This window comes from Rhinoderma darwinii, chromosome 4 (assembly GCF_050947455.1).
Source record: "Rhinoderma darwinii isolate aRhiDar2 chromosome 4, aRhiDar2.hap1, whole genome shotgun sequence".
In the NCBI taxonomy this organism is placed as follows: Eukaryota; Metazoa; Chordata; class Amphibia; order Anura; family Rhinodermatidae; genus Rhinoderma; species Rhinoderma darwinii.
Genome location: NC_134690.1, coordinates 347,212,079 through 347,229,152, shown reverse-complemented (window position 1 = coordinate 347,229,152; position 17,074 = coordinate 347,212,079). Strand labels below are relative to the sequence as shown.

At 44.4% G+C, this 17,074-nt stretch overlaps 1 protein-coding gene across 1 annotated transcript in view; it reads left to right on the top strand.

The window, feature by feature from the left end:
* The window catches only part of SMYD3 (SET and MYND domain containing 3), a 655,697-nt gene that overhangs the window by 489,029 nt on the left and 149,594 nt on the right, over positions 1 to 17,074 (top strand). The window contains exon 8 of the mRNA XM_075862906.1: positions 11,850 to 11,960. Within this exon, the coding sequence (XP_075719021.1) occupies positions 11,850 to 11,960 (111 nt within the window). The remainder of the gene's footprint in view (positions 1 to 11,849; positions 11,961 to 17,074) is intronic.

Genomic DNA, 17,074 nt, shown 5'->3' with positions numbered 1-17,074 from the left:
TATGAAAACGAAGGATCACATTAAAATCAATGGGTTCCGTCTAGCATAGTTGGTTTTCTTCATGACGAAGCAGAAAAATGCAACGCCCTGACGCACATGTGAACAGAGCCTAAAAAGTGATGTGAACCTAGTCTTAGGGCCTCATGCACACAACCGTTTTGTTTTTTATCCGCAACTACGGAAGCGTAATTGCGGATAAAATACTGACGCATTTATTTCTTTTGGACATGGGACATATCCTATTTTTTGCAATTACGGACCATATTCCTATACTTATTACTGTGAGTACGGTCCACAAATGTGTATGACAGTCCCGTCCGTGCCGTAATCACCGAACGTGCACACGGCTACAGTCGTGTGCATGAGGCCTAAGCCAGTGCAGATAGCGGCTCATAATTAAAGTTATTTAAATTAAAAGCTAAAGTTTTAGGATATTTAACATTTGTATAATTAATGTTTTGTTGTATGCATTATGCATTTTTTTCCCCATGTTTTTTTTGCCTCTACCTCATCTAAGGACATTTTAGATAATAGATTTGGATAACTTCATGTATAAAAATGTATGCGGATATGTTGCAAAATTAAAGCATCGCTCTGATTGGTTGCTAAAAACTTGTAGTCATCCATTGGCTTTTTGTCTGCACTGTTTTTTTTAAAAAAAAGCTTCTACCATATACATACAAGTGTTTCGAACTTCTCAAATGAGACCTAATAACAAAAGACAGTGCTATGGCCCACTCTGCTTATTACGTGGCATGGACTCATATTTCCATATGAAGCGTTGTCCCTATTAAGTGCAATGACCATTGAAACCATGCAAACTGGTAGTGAGCTACTCAATTCAAGTTTTGTTTTTTTCTTTTATCTGTATATATGAAAAGAAGATTGGGTATAGTTTTATTTTGATACTTTTCAGCCATTCCCTGATATATTATGATATATGTAAAATCTATTTTGTTCTGTATAAATTTTCGTTTAGAAAGATTCTGTAAACTGACATAACAGTGTTTAGCAGCTTGCATGAAGACATCAAAAGAAACCCAAATGTGTGTGTTAACAGGCTAACAGCAGGAGGTTATACAGCTGAATATTACAGAAATACCGCTCTTTGTGATACAACTACTCTTCAAATAAAAACTTCCAGATGAGGCTTAGAGCTTGTGAAGAGTAAGTAACCAGGGAACTAGTAATTGCCCATGGTTTGCTGCCCATGGTTTGCTGCTTTCTGACTGGCAGATGGTTGCGGCAAATCTGGAAAGAAAAAGTTGTAGACGCATAGACAGGTTATACAGGTTCCTGGCTGGGTCATGACAAACGCTGCCCAGGACCTGAGGATGCCAGTGTATGTAATTCTGTGCGAGCTAAACATAACAGTGTTATAAATCTCTCCAAACTGATCGCTTTTACCTACACTGATGCATTTTATCAAATAGCTGCTGTGTGAGCAGGACTAGGTCAAGATGTTTTTCAGTTTCCCAATGTAAACAACAATGTTTATATTCACTTGCAGTGAACAGAGGTATTGCAAGTAGTGAGAGATCATAAGAAAGTTGCAGACCCTTTCATTATGTAATTATTAATTATTTTTTTTACATAAAACTTGAAAACTTAGCGCAAGTTACATGATGAGCCTCCTGGTTGTTTGAAAAGGTTTCAGTAAATTAATGTTATTTTATATATAATTAAAATCTAGACAATTTTCCAATATACTTTCTGTATTAATTCCTCTCAGTTTTCAAGATCACTGCTTGCTGTTATTCAGTAAGAACCTTCATTGTTTACTTCCAGTAGATAAAACTCTGTCCATGGTCATGTGATAATCACATAGGAGCTGGGATCGTTGGAAGACGCAGCTCTGATACACATACTGTAATGATGCGTGCACCTGTGTGTCCATCACATGACCATGGACAGACTTTTATCCACTGGAAGTAAACAATGAATGTTCCTAATGGATAACAGCAAGCAGAGATTTTGAAAACAGTGAGAAATTAATACAGAAAGCTTATTGGAAAAATGTATAACTTAATTATACAAAAAATAACATACATTTTCTGAAACTGGACAACCCCTTTTTAAGTTCTCATTTTAATTCATGGTGCTGCAATATGCAAGCAATTTTCTGATAATAGAGAATTTAAGGTTTAGGTTGAATTCCAATAGATAAGATGTAAACCGCACATACAGTGAAGGAAATAAGTATTTCATCCCTTGCTGATTTTGTAAGTTTGCCCACTGTCAAAGACATGAACAGTCTAGAATTTTTAGGCTAGGTTAATTTTACCAGTGAGAGATAGATTATATTTAAAAAAAAACCTGAAAATCACATTGTAAAAAATTATGTATATTTATTTGCATTATGCACAGAGAAATAAGTATTTGATCCCTTTGGCAAACAAGACTTAATACTTGGTGGCAAAACCCTTGTTGGCAAGCACAGCAGTCAGACGTTTTTTGTAGTTGATGATGAGGTTTGCACACATGTTAGATGGTATTTTGGCCCACTCCTCTTTGCAGATCATCTGTAAATCATTAAGATTTCGAGGCTGTCGCTTGGCAACTCGGATCTTCAGCTCCCTCCATAAGTTTTCGATAGGATTAAGGTCTGGAGACTGGCTAGGCCACTCCATGACCTTAATGTGCTTCTTTTTGAGCCACTACTTTGTTGCCTTGGCTGTATGTTTCGGGTCATTGTCGTGCTGGAAGATCCAGCCACGAACCATTTTTAATGTCCTGGTGGAGGGAAGGAGGTTGTCACTCAGGATTTTACGGTACACGGCTCCATCCATTCTCCTATTGATGTGGTGAAGTAGTCCTGTGCCCTTAGCAGAGAAACACCCCCAAAACATAATGTTTCCACCTCCATGCTTGACAGTGGGGACGGTGTTGTTTGGGTCATAGGCAGCATTTCTCTTCCTCCAAACACGGCGAGTTGAGTTAATGCCTAAGAGCTCAATTTTAGTCTCATCTGACCACAGCACCTTCTCCCAATCACTCTCAGAATCATCCAGATGTTAATTTGCAGACTTCAGACGGGCCTGTACATGTGCCTTCTTGAGCAGGGGGACATTGCGGGCACTGCAGGATTTTAATCCATTACGGCGTAATGTGTTACCAATGGTTTTCTTGGTGACTGTGGTCCCAGCTGCCTTGAGATCATTAACAATTTCCCCACGTGTAGTTTTCGGCTGAGCTCTCACCTTCCTCAGGATCAAGGATACCCCACGAGGTGAGATTTTGCATGGAGCCCCAGATCGATGTCGATTGACAGTCATTTTGTATGTCTTCCATTTTCTTACTATTGCACCAACAGTTGTCTCCTTCTCACCCAGCATCTTACTTATGGTTTAGTAGCCCATTCCAGCCTTGTGCAGGTCTATGATCTTGTCCCTGACATCCTTAGAAAGCTCTTTGGTCTTGCCCATGTTGTAGAGGTTAGAGTCAGACTGATTAATTGAGTCTGTGGACAGGAGTCTTTTATACAGGTGACCATTTAAGACAGCTGTCTTTAATGCAGCCACCAAGTTGATTTGGAGCGTGTAACTGGTCTGGAGGAGGCTGAACTCTTAATGGTTGGTAGGGGATCAAATACTTATTTCTCTGTGCACAATGCAAATAAATATATATAATTTTGACTATGTGATTTTCTGTTTGTTTTTTTTTAAATATAATCTATCTCTCACTGGTAAAATTAACCTAGCCTAAAAATTCTAGCCTGCTCATGTCTTTGACAGTGGGCGAACTTACAAAATCAGCAAGGGATCAAATACTTATTTCCTTCACTGTACAGGGTGGGAAATCAGGTTTTTAACCTGCAACTAATTATTAGAAATAGAATTCAGGCTTTGATGGCATTATGTAGCTATAGACAGTGGCGTAACTACCGCGGTAGCAGCCTGAGGGGGGGGCCGTGCCGCCAGCCGACACCCCCCCATATGCTCAGTGGCGCCGCTAGCAGCCGTTATGGCTGCTACGGCAGTAGCGCCATTACTATGGGGCCCGCGCCGCTGAGCCTCCAACAAGTATGGGCCAGGCGATACAGGCCCTCTCATGCCTGTAGGTGTCGATAGTACCGGAGGGGGGCCCAGTGCTAGCGACAGCCAAATACATGCACTAACGCTGAATAGCCGGGCATGTTCCGTGCCCGACCATTCAGCGCTTTACAATGACGCTGATTGGCTAGCTCTCAGAAGAGAGCAGATCTGCATCGCCAGCGAACAGGAACGGGATCATGTGAGTATGTCTCGTTTTTTTTTCTCAGAAAACTGTTAATGGCATTATCTATAGTGGGGGCTTTATCTACAGGGGGGTCGTCTATGTGTGGGCCAATATATACAGGGGGGGGTCTATATGTGGGGATGTGGGGCACTAGCTACAGGGGTGGTCTGTATGTGGGGATGTGGGCCACTATATACAGGGGGGTCTATATGTGGGGCACTATCTACAGGGTGGTCTATATGTGGGGCACTATATACAGGGGGAGCTATATGTGAGACACTATACAGGGGTGTGCTATATGTAGAGCACTATCTATAGGGTAGCTATTTTTTAGGGCACTTTCTATAGGGGTGGGCTATATGTGGGACACTATATACAGGGGTGGGTTACCTGTGGGGCACTAGCAACAGGGTGGCTCTATGTAGGGCACTGTCTACAGAGGTGGGCTTTACGTGGAGCACTACCTATAGGGGAAGCTATATGTAGGCCAGCATGGTGGCTATGGGGGCACCATCTACAGGGGGCATGGTGTGTGTGTGTGTGTGTGTGTGTGTGTGTATGTGTGTGTATGTGTGTGTGTGTGTGTGTGTGTGTGTGTGTGTGTGTGACAGTGTACCATTATAATCAGGGACACAGTGTATGGCGCTATTATAGTTAGAGGTGCAAGAGTTGTTGAGAATTGTAACTTTGTTTATAGGTGCAGAAATGTTTTAAAAGTGAGAAGCTGAAGACATCTGTTAGGGATCTGCCAGGTACTACGTCTAGGTATACTCCTGGGATTAATCAATCCACACCTGAGGCCAGACCTGTTCGACTGACACCATCTCCCACCAACCAGGGTGGCAGGCTCAGGAGTGGGAGAGCCTATCGCGGCCTGGTCAGTCGGAGTTAGCTCCGCCCCCTGTCCTTTATTACCTGCCGTGTTCTCTTCCTCAGTGCTTGTAATTCTTCTGGATTCCTGGCCCCACTGCTGCTTGCTCCAGCCTGCTTCTGCCGTGCTTCTGCCTTGCTGCAGTTCCGCTTAACCTGCTTCTCTTTGCCCCTGGCTTGCTTCCTTCTCCGTGCTCACTTTGGTATACTCCACTTCATCCTGGTCCTGACTACTCATTCACCGCTCCGTTTCCTCGCGGCGTTCCGTGGGCTACTGCCCCTTCCCTTGCGTGTTCCCTGTTTGTTCTCCCGTGCACTTAGACAGCGTAGGGACCGCCGCCCAGTTGTACCCCGTCGCCTAGGGCGGGTCGTTGCAAGTAGGCAGGGACAGGGCGGTGGGTAGATTAGGGCTCACTTTCCCTTCACCTCCTTCCTGCCATTACATAATTACAAGCCCTTACCTAGTCTACCATTTCTCCTACGCTGACGCTATCATGGACCCCCTTGAGACCCTGACCCAGCAGATGCAGGACCTCTCCCTACAGGTCCAGGCCCTGGCCCAGAGGATCAACCAGGGTGACGCTGCCTTAGTAGTACCCCTCACCTCACCTCTAGAACCCGACCTCAAGTTACCTGACCGGTTCTCAGGGGACCGTAAGACGTTTCTCTCCTTCCGGGAGAGTTGCAGACTGTATTTCCGCCTAAAACCCCACTCCTCAGGTTCCGAGAACCAGCGGGTGGGTATCATCATATCCCGACTCCAGGAAGGGCCCCAAGAGTGGGCCTTCTCCTTGGCTCCTGACGCCCCTGAACTTTCCTCTGTTGATCGTTTTTTCTCTGCCCTCTGACTCATTTACGACGAGACTGACAGGACTGCTTTAGCCGAGAGTCAGCTGGTGACCTTACGTCAGGGTAGGAGACCGGTTGAGGAATACTGTTCTGATTTTAGAAAGTGGTGCGTAACTTCTCGGTGGAACGATCCGGCCCTAAGGTGCCAGTTTAGGTTAGGATTATCTGACGCCCTGAAGGATCTGCTGGTTAGCTACCCCTCTTCTGACTCCCTTGACCAGGTTATGGCCCTAGCAGTACGACTTGACCGACGTCTCAGGGAACGTCAGCTTGAACGCTTCAATGTGCTCCCCTCTGACTTTTCTGCGATCCCCCCCGAGGTCCCGTCTCCTCGCCCCTCCACGGAGGACTCGGAGGTACCTATGCAACTCGGGGCCTCCATGTCCCATCGACAACGTAGGGAGTTTCGCAGAATGAATGGTCTCTGCTTCTACTGTGGGGACGACAAGCATCTACTGAACACCTGTCCCAGGCGCAAGAATCAAAAGCCGGAAAACTTCCGCGCCTAAGTGATCATCGGGGAGGTCACTTGGGCGCACAGGTATTTCCCGTTAATGTGAAACGCAATAAAATTTTGCTTCCCTTTCAGGTCTCGTTTGCTGGCCGGTCTGCCACGGGCAGTGCTTTCGTGGATTCTGGCTCATCTGCTAATATCATGTCTGTGGAATTTGCTATGTCTCTAAAGTTGCCTTTTATTGATTTACCTTATCCTATCCCTGTAGTAGGTATCGACTCTCCTGTAGGTGCTGGCTTCTTCTTCGTGGGGAAGAAGGATGGTGGTCTTAGGCCGTGCATTGATTATCGTAACCTGAATAAGGTCACCGTAAGGAACCAGTACCCACTTCCTTTGATTCCGGATCTTTTTAATCAGGTTCAGGGAGCCCAATGGTTTTCTAAGTTCGATCTACGGGGGGCATATAACCTTATCCGCATCAAAGAGGGGGATGAGTGGAAAACTGTGTTCAACACACCCGAGGGTCATTTCGAATACCTGGTCATGCCCTTTGGGTTGTGTAATGCCCCTGCTGTCTTCCAGAATTTTATTAATGAAATCCTGAGAGATTACCTGGGTAATTTTCTTGTTGTGTACCTTGATGACATACTGGTGTTTTCCAAGGACTGGTCCTCCCACGTGGAGCATGTCAGGAAGGTGCTCCAGGTCCTTCGGGAGAATAATCTGTTTGCTAAGACTGAAAAATGTGTCTTTGGGGTACAGGAGATACCATTTTTAGGGCAAATCCTCACTCCTCATGAATTCCGCATGGACCCTGCCAAGGTTCAGGCTGTGGCGGAATGGGTCCAACCTGCCTCCCTTAAGGCGTTACAGTGTTTTTTAGGGTTCGCCAACTATTACAGGAGATTTATTGCCAACTTCTCGGTCGTCGCTAAGCCTCTTACGGACCTTACTCGCAAGGGTGCTGATGTCCTCCATTGGCCCCCTGTGGCCGTCCAGGCCTTTGAGACCCTCAAGAAGTGCTTTATCTCGGCCCCCGTGCTGATTCAGCCCAACCAAGAGGAGCCATTTATTGTGGAGGTTGACGCATCCGAGGTGGGAGTGGGGGCCGTCTTGTCCCAGGGTACCAGCTCCCTCACCCATCTCCGCCCCTGTGCTTACTTCTCTAGGAAGTTTTCGCCCACGGAGAGTAACTATGATATTGGCAACCGCGAACTTCTAGCCATTAAATGGGCTTTTGAAGAGTGGTGGCACTTCCTGGAGGGGGCCAGACACCAGGTAACGGTCCTTACGGATCACAAGAATCTGGTTTTCCTAGAATCGGCCCGGAGGCTTAATCCTAGACAAGCTCGGTGTGCACTATTCTTTACCAGATTAAATTTCTTGGTTACCTATAGGGCTGGGTCCAAGAATATTAAGGCTGATGCTCTGTCACGTAGTTTCATGGCCAATCCTCCTTCCGAGAAGGACCCTGCTTGTATTTTACCCCCTGGTATAATCGTTTCTGCCACGGATTCTGATTTAGCTTCTGATATCGCGGCTGATCAGGGTTCAGCTCCCGGGAACGTCCCTGGGGACAAACTGTTTGTTCCCTTGCAATACCGGCTAAGGGTACTCAGGGAAAACCATGACTCCGCTCTATCTGGTCATCCTGGCATCTTGGGCACCAAACACCTCATTACCAGAAACTATTGGTGGCCTGGGTTGCCTAAAGACGTTAGGGCTTACGTCGCCGCTTGTGAGGTTTGCGCTAGGTCCAAAACCCCTAGGTCCCGACCTGCGGGCCTACTACGTTCCTTGCCCATTCCCCAGAGACCTTGGACCCATATCTCCATGGATTTTATCACCGATTTGCCTCCATCTCAGGGCAAGTCGGTGGTGTGGGTGGTAGTAGACCGCCTCATTAAGATGTGCCACTTTGTGCCCCTTAAGAAGCTACCTAACGCCAAGACGTTAGCTTCTTTGTTTGTGAAACACATCCTGCGTCTCCATGGGGCCCCAGTCAATATCGTTTCTGACAGAGGGGTACAATTTGTTTCCTTATTTTGGAGAGCTTTTTGTAAAAAGTTGGAGATTGATCTGTCCTTCTCCTCCGCCTTCCATCCCGAAACTAATGGCCAAACGGAAAGGACTAACCAATCCGTGGAACAATATTTAAGGTGTTTCATCTCTGACTGTCAATTCGATTGGGTCTCATTCCTTCCCCTTGCTGAATTTTCCCTGAATAACCGGGTCAGTAACTCGTCAGGGGTCTCCCCGTTTTTCTGTAATTTCGGGTTTAACCCAAGGTTCTCCTCCGTTTCCCCTGGTTGTTCCAATAATCCTGAGGTAGAGGATGTTCATCGGGAACTGTGCACTGTCTGGGCCCAGGTTCAGAAGAACCTAGAGGCGTCCCAGAGCGCACAAAAGATTCAGGCGGATAGTAGACGTTCTGCTAACCCCCGGTTTGTCGTCGGGGATTTGGTCTGGTTGTCGTCCAGGAACTTGCGCCTTAAGGTCCCGTCCAGGAAGTTTGCTCCCCGATTTATTGGACCTTTTAAGATCATTGAAGTCCTCAACCCTGTATCCTTCCGTCTGGAGCTGCCCCCATCCTTTCGCATACATGACGTCTTCCATGCCTCCCTCCTTAAACGCTGCTCCCCCTCGAGGAAACCTCCTGTTCCCGTTCTCACCCCTGAGGGGGTGGAATTCGAGGTGGCCAAGATTATGGACAGTAGGATGGTCCAGGGCTCCCTCCAGTACCTGGTCCATTGGAGAGGATACGGGCTGGAGGAGAGGACTTGGGTACCTGCCCGTGATGTTCACGCTGGGGTATTGATCAGGAGGTTCCACCTTCTCTTCCCTACTAAACCGGGTCCTCTTAGTAAGGGTCCGGTGGCCCCTCATAAAAGGGGGAGTACTGTTAGGGATCTGCCAGGTACGTCTAGGTATACTCCTGGGATTAATCAATCTACACCTGAGGCCAGACCTGTTCGACTGACACCATCTCCCACTAACCAGGGTGGCATGCTCAGGAGTGGGAGAGCCTATCGCGGCCTGGTCAGTCGGAGTTAGCTCCGCCCCCTGTCCTTTATTACCTGCCGTGTTCTCTTCCTCAGTGCTTGTAATTCTTCTGGATTCCTGGCCCCACTGCTGCTTGCTCCAGCCTGCTTCTGCCGTGCTTCTGCCTTGCTGCAGTTTCGCTTAACCTGCTTCTCTTTGCCCCTGGCTTGCTTCCTTCTCCGTGCTCACTTTGGTATACTCCACTTCATCCTGGTCCTGACTACTCATTCACCGCTCCGTTTCCTCGCGGCGTTCCGTGGGCTACTGCCCCTTCCCTTGCGTGTTCCCTGTTTGTTCTCCCGTGCACTTAGACAGCGTAGGGACCGCCGCCCAGTTGTACCCCGTCGCCTAGGGCGGGTCGTTGCAAGTAGGCAGGGACAGGGCGGTGGGTAGATTAGGGCTCACTTTCCCTTCACCTCCTTCCTGCCATTACAACATCTGAGCGGAAAACTGCAGAAATGGGTCATGGCCGGTTGAAATCCATCATAGAGGTCTGGACCGGAGGGAGAAGAAAATAACTAGAATCTGAGACGTCACCAGTGAGTCACTTAATGTAATTGTTTATTCTGCCTCTAATCAGTATTGTAGTCACTGTATGATCTGCAGCGAGATGATGGTGGTATGATTATGATATGATTATTTTTTTGTGAAACAGCATCCCCCAGCGTACCCTCACCATTGTTCGGGCCATGCTGGGAGCTGTAGTTTTACGCCGTACAAACCTATACGGCACTAAATTGAGCTGTATTTGTTCTGGTGCTGTATATATATATATATACTGATCTTGGTTTTGATGCTGTATGTAAGTACTGAGCTTGGTTCTGGGGCTGTATATACGTATGAGATTGGTTTTGGTGCTGTGTATATATGTAATGAGTTTTGTTCTGGTGCCGTATATATGTACTGAGCTTGGTTCTGGGGATGTATTTATGTACTGATCTTGGTTGTGGTGCTGTATTTATGTACTGATCTTGGTTGTGGTACTGTATATATGTCAGATCTTTGTTCTGGATCTGTAGTTATATAGGATATTTTTTTAATAACAAAATTGCAGGGCAGATGGAATTATTCTCTATACATTGTATATTTCATGGGAACGTGTCTGGTAGTTTTAACCCCTTGAACCGCAACCATGCTGTGATCCATGACCTGACAATATTTCGAAACATTCCCTTGTATGTTTTTTTAAGCTGCAGCAAAATTCTTAAAATCCACTTTTAAAACGATGCACACTATATGCTAATTACTCATTAGAGGGTCATGGGGCGGTGCCGCTATCCTGAAGAGTCACATAGTCCTGACTCCAAACCCAACTTTCCATGTTTGAGTGACATCTCCCTGGCTGATACAACTTTCTCGGATGCGCCATTGCCTTGTACACAAGGGGGGACTGTGTGGCACTATACACAAAGGGGATCTGTGTGGCATTATACACAAGGGGGAGCTGTGTGGCACTATACACAAGGGGGAACTCTATGGCTCTATTTACAAGGGGGAGGGCTATGGCTTTATCTACAGGGCGCTGAGTGTGGCGCAATCTACAGGGGTCTGTGGGTGTCACTTTCTACTAAGGGGGGCTGTGCTGCAGTTTCTACTTAGGGGGGCTGTGTGGCACTATATACAGTGGGAGCTGTATAGCGCTATATACATGGGGGGGTTTTATGTCAATATCTACAGGGGGGCTGTATGGCACTATCTACAAGGGGGAAGTGGGGGCGCTATCTACAAATGGGGTGTGACACTGTCTATAGGCGGGGCTATATAGCACTGTCTATAGGGGGACTGTATGGCACATTCTACAGGGGGCACTATTTATAAAGGGGGCTGCTTGTGGCACCCAGGGGGGGGGCCCGGTCAAGAGTTTGCTATGGGGCCCAGTCTTTCCTAGTTACACCCCTGGTTATAGAATAATACTGTACATTGCTTGACGCTTGTTATATTACAGAACTGTAATGTGTGATCTGTATTAAATATATTAGTCTTGGTGGGTAACTTGTGCAGACCTGTAAAACTAATCTAAGGAATCACATAGACAAACATTCTCAGGATCCATATCACACAGATCCTCAATGTGACACCCATAGATTTCTATTGATCCCACATGATCCCAGATGCATTGCTTCTAGTAAAGAATACGATGTCTCTCCGAGGTACCATGCTGCGACACATAGAGTGCCTATAGTCAGTATTGTAGACATGTACTGAAGTTCATGCACACAGCATTAGGGTTGGTGGTGTGTCACATATTGCATTCGAACAAATTATGAAAAAATTTAATAATCGCATGATGTTGAATGATAAAACAGAACATTGCATGTTGTTTTATGAACTATGTGGAGAATGATAGGTGATTATTTGTTTTACAAATTCTATTTAGTTGTTGAAATATATTCATTATGTTTTCTCTTATCTACAGCTCACTATAAGTTATATTGATGTAAAGACGCCATCCCACATGCGCCAGATGCAGTGTGAGCGCCAGTACTGCTTTACCTGTGATTGTCATCGCTGCATGTCAAAAGATAAGGTACAGTAGAAATAAAAAACGTATTTTCTCTGTTTAAAGGGCTCCTCTGGGACTCTCACCTATTGGGAGAACTGGGTTCTGGTGACCCCTGTTTGCTGATTATTGGTCACCACATTCTCCATTGAGTTTCAGTTCTCATTAAGTTAGTCTAAACACAAGCAAGGGTCTAATTGGTTGCCATGTTCGATATCACTTTTATTTCTCCGCATTTGTTTTTATACATGATCCATTAGGGTATGTTCACACGGCAGCGTCCGTAACGGCTGAAATTACGGGGATGTTTTCAGGAGGAAACATCCCCGTAATTTCAGCCGTAACGGCATGTGCAGGCGCTTGAACGCCGCGTCCATTACGGACGTAATTGGCGCTGCTATTCATTGGAGTCAATGAATAACGGCTCCAATTACGGCCAAAGAAGTGACAGGTCACTTCTTTGACGCGGGCGTCTATTTACGCGCCGTCATTTGACAGCGGCGCGTAAATATACGCCTCGTGTGAACAGACAAACGTCTGGCCATTGCTTTCAATGGGCAGATGTTTGTCAACGCTATTGAGGCGCTATTTTCGGACGTAATTCGGGGCAAAAACGCCCGAATTACGTCCGTAATTAGTGCGTGTGAACATACCCTAATTGTTAAACTTGTAGCCCTTTCTATTTTACCCCAGCTTTTTAAGTAATGTATTTCTAAATGTAGAGCCTATGTTTATTTCTGGAGGAGTAAAAGAGTTGGTTATAGATGATAAAAAAGTTTGATTATGAATAACTACAATAGCTGCAGCTAAAAGAAGAAAATGTATTTATTTAAAGGTGCAGTTACAAGTGGTGTACTAGCCTCGTATTTCCGTAAAAATATGGTTTACAATGTTATCCTATGGAAAAAATATTCTGCAACTCAGATGTCTCAATTGCTTGCATTGCGAAATATTTTTTCACATGGAATTACATTGTAACGTTTTCCGCTGCGTATTTTTACTGTACAGAAATACGAGGCAGGTACACCGCGTGTGACTGCACCCTAACAGTAATATAGCACTTGCTATTAGCACTGTGGACAGGATATTTAAAAGGTGTACTTCATTTTTAAGAAAACAGTGTATCAATTCATTGTAATCTCGTGCACCATGAATCAAGCTGAGTAGACTCATCACACAGTTTATGAATTATTACTGCAAATCACCCATGTGAAAAGTAACTTAACTTTTAGTTACTCAATTAACCAAATGAGCAGTTTTAATTAATCGGCTTGATATAATCGGCTATGTCAACCTCTGAGAGCGAAGTTATCACCATAACGTTTTTACAAAAAACAAATCAAACCAAAGGAAATTCCAGAAGGCATTATGAAAGATTTGACATTATGTTGTATAGGAGGTTACAATGCCATTTCTAGGACTGGTGTTTCATTCTTAATCTAAAGTGCTCTATATGACTCCATATGGCCTGTTAAAACAAGCACCGATCAAAGAGACAGCTCGTTGATTGGCGCTCGTTTGCTCCTTTCACAAGAAGCTATGTTTGGGGAGGAGCGATCGTTACTGCGATCATTTGTCCCCATACATTTTCATCGTGTCGGCAGCACATCTCCCTGTTTACACAGCGAGATGTGCTGCCGACAACAATAATATATCGTTATACATAAATGATACAATCAGCCGCTGAACGAGTATTTGCGCCTTCATCGGCAGATTGTTGCCCTGTTTACACAGGTCAATATTATTGGGTAGAAGCGTTCATATGAACACTCGTTTTCCCAATAGTTGGCCCATGTAAAAGGGCCTTAAGATGCACCTAATTTATTAAGAGGCGCATGCCCCTTAATAAAATAGGCGCATCTCTGGCAATCCAATTAGTAGAAAAAAAAGGGGAATCTACGCCATTTTGTCTTTGGCACCAGTGAACTGGCATAGATTGATTAATAAATTCCTCCTATTGTCTCCAGAGGCGTAACTTGAGGGTGTGTTTAGGGAAACTGGATAAGAAATAGTTTAATCTCGTTTCTAAGGCCATTGTACCTGTTAAGAAAATAATGGCACGCTGGAAAATACATAATTTGGTAATTAATTTTGATATGGATTCTAATAAAGCAATGTGCTTTGTTTTATAAACAAATTGGCATTTCCCTTCTCTTAGGGGTGTACAAATCTGGGAGAATACAGCAAGCAATTACAATGTCACATTTGAAGCAATAACATAATAATCATAGATGGAGTTTTTTCGAAGAAGAAAAGACATTGATTATACAGCTGCTGCTTCCTCCCTATTAAGCTGATTTCTTCCTCGCCTCAAAAACTCCATGCATTAAATATTAAAAGATTAAAATATTGTGCAGTACATTCACATTTACTGCATGATAAAGTATTTATTGCAAAGAATAGAAATTAGACATATGTTAGATTTTCTACTTTGTCATATGTCTTATTTAATGAAAAATGTGAAAATCCACATTATTAAAGAGGCTCTGTCACCAGATTTTGCAACCCCTATCTGCTATTGCAGCAGATAGGCGCTGCAATGTAGATTACAGTAACGTTTTTATTTTTAAAAAACGAGCATTTTTGGCCAAGTTATGACCATTTTTGTAGTTATGCAAATGAGGCTTGCAAAAGTCCAAGTGGGTGTGTTTAAAAGTAAAAGTCCAAGTGGGCGTGTATTATGTGCGTACATCGGGGCGTTTTTAATACTTTCACTAGCTGGGCGCTCTGAAGAGAAGTAACATCCTCTTCTCTTCAGAACGCCCAGCTTCTGACAGTGCAGATCTGTGACGTCACTCACAGGTCCTGCATCGTGACGGCCACATCGGCACCAGAGGCTACAGTTGATTCTGCAGCAGCATCAGCGTTTGCAGGTAAGTCGATCTTACCTGCAAACGCTGATGCTGCTGCAGAATCAACTGTAGCCTCTGGTGCCGATGTGGCCGTCACGATGCAGGACCTGTGAGTGACGTCACAGATCTGCACTGTCAGAAGCTGGGCGTTCTGAAGAGAAGAGGATGTTACTTCTCTTCAGAGCGCCCAGCTAGTGAAAGTATTAAAAACGCCCCGATGTACGCACATAATACACGCCCACTTGGACTTTTACTTTTAAACACACCCACTTGGACTTTTGCAAGCCTCATTTGCATAACTACAAAAATGGTCATAACTTGGCCAAAAATGCTCGTTTTTTTAAAATAAAAACGTTACTGTAATCTACATTGCAGCGCCTATCTGTTGCAATAGCAGATAGGGGTTGCAAAATCTGGTGACAGAGCCTCTTTAAGTCATTGTGTCAAGGGGATTCTATAATGAATGTGATATTTTGCTTCTTTTTATCACAGGTATAGTGGAGTTAGCCATTCTGTAAATGTAATCATTAGATATGGTATGTCATTAGGGTGGAATAATAGCACTTAACATGATATTCGAATGAGTTGAATAATAGTCATCTATTTCTGTTCCAGAAGGAATCTATTTTATCTTCATCTCCTTCTCCTACCTCTAATGCTATAGCACTTTAAACCTTAAAGGGGTTTTTCAGTCCTAAGAAATTGATGGCCTATCCTCAGGATAGTCCATTAATATCTCATTTGTCGGGGTCCGACTCCCAGCATCCCCGCCGATCAGCTGTTTTGAAGGGGCTGCAGTGCTTGTACGAGCGCTGCTTCCCCTCCATTTCCTTTACTGCTCACACTTTGAATGCACTTGTAGTGGCAGTTCTCTGTATTACAGGCTTCTACCAACTGCCGCTACAAGTGACAATATCAGCATCAATAGCATTCACTCGCTGTATTTTTTTCCCCATTGAGTCCACTGGAGAAAATCTGCAACAAATCCGTGCATTTTCTGCAGCCCAGGAGCGCTCGGCTGTTTTCTGCAGGGTGATCCGCATGATTTAGTTAGGATATACCGCTGCGGCTTTCTGCAGATTTGCTATGGAAATTTTTGTGTTTATGGAGCATAAGTTTGAGATAAAAGTAGGTCCTTTATACTGCAGCACAAATCTAACATTTCCCTTTCTGCAATAGGACAGCAGCCCACCCCTCATCGAGGGGTCAGCAACTTTTGGCACTCCAGCTGTTGTAAAACTACAATTCCCAGCTTGTCCTGACATCCTGCGGCTGCAATAATAAAGCCTTTGGTTTTCAGTGCATGCTGGGAGTTGTAGTTTCACAGCAGCTGGAGTGCCGAAGGTTGCTGACCCCTTCGTGACGAAACCATACATTTTGTCAGCTGAAAACGGCTGTGTCCAAAAGAAGATGGTGCTCTGATGTTAAAGATTTTAAAAATGATTTTATCTCATCCATTTCTTTTATGACTATAAGATCATTATAGGTTTATGTATCTTCACAGGGTATTAAATTTAGGACACCTCTTTTGAAAAACTTTTTGAAGAGGTTCGTTAAGACTGAGGGTTTGTTCACACGCAAACTCAAATTCGCCTGAAAATACAGAGCTGTTTTCAAGGGAAAACAGCTCCTGATTTTCAGACGTTTTTTAAGCCACTCGCGATTTTCGCTGCGTTTTCACTGCATATTTTACTTACGTTTTTTGAGCTGTTTTCAATAGAGTCAATGAAAAACAGCTCCAAAAACATGCCAAGAAGTGTCCTGAACCGCTGTTTTTCCCATTGCAATCAATGGCCAGATGTTTGGAGGCGTTCTGCTTCCGATTTCTCGGCCGTTTTTCGGGCGTTTACGCCCCGAAAAACAGCCGAAAATAGGCCGTGTGAACATACCCTGAGAAATACAGTTGACTGAAGTAATCACAACTTGCAATATATAGTACTCCAGGTAGTGACACCAAACAATATGTACATACCCCTCATCCTCAGATGTGCTCTATGTACATGACGACTGTGTGTTGGTAAGGCAATATATACATAATACATGAACACGCTTAGATCTGCTCTTGTGGGACAAATTTGCTACAAAGTTTATTATATTATAGTCCGTATATGATCTACTTCTGGTTTTGAACCTTGGTAATTAGACTTAAGTTTGGTCTACCTTGTTATACTGCTTATGATGCTAAACACCATTGTATCGTATTGGTGTAGCCTATGATTAGTTGTAACTATATATTATTTATAAAAGTGATTTCATATTTTAAGTGTGAACTGCACCTTTTTGCTGTCA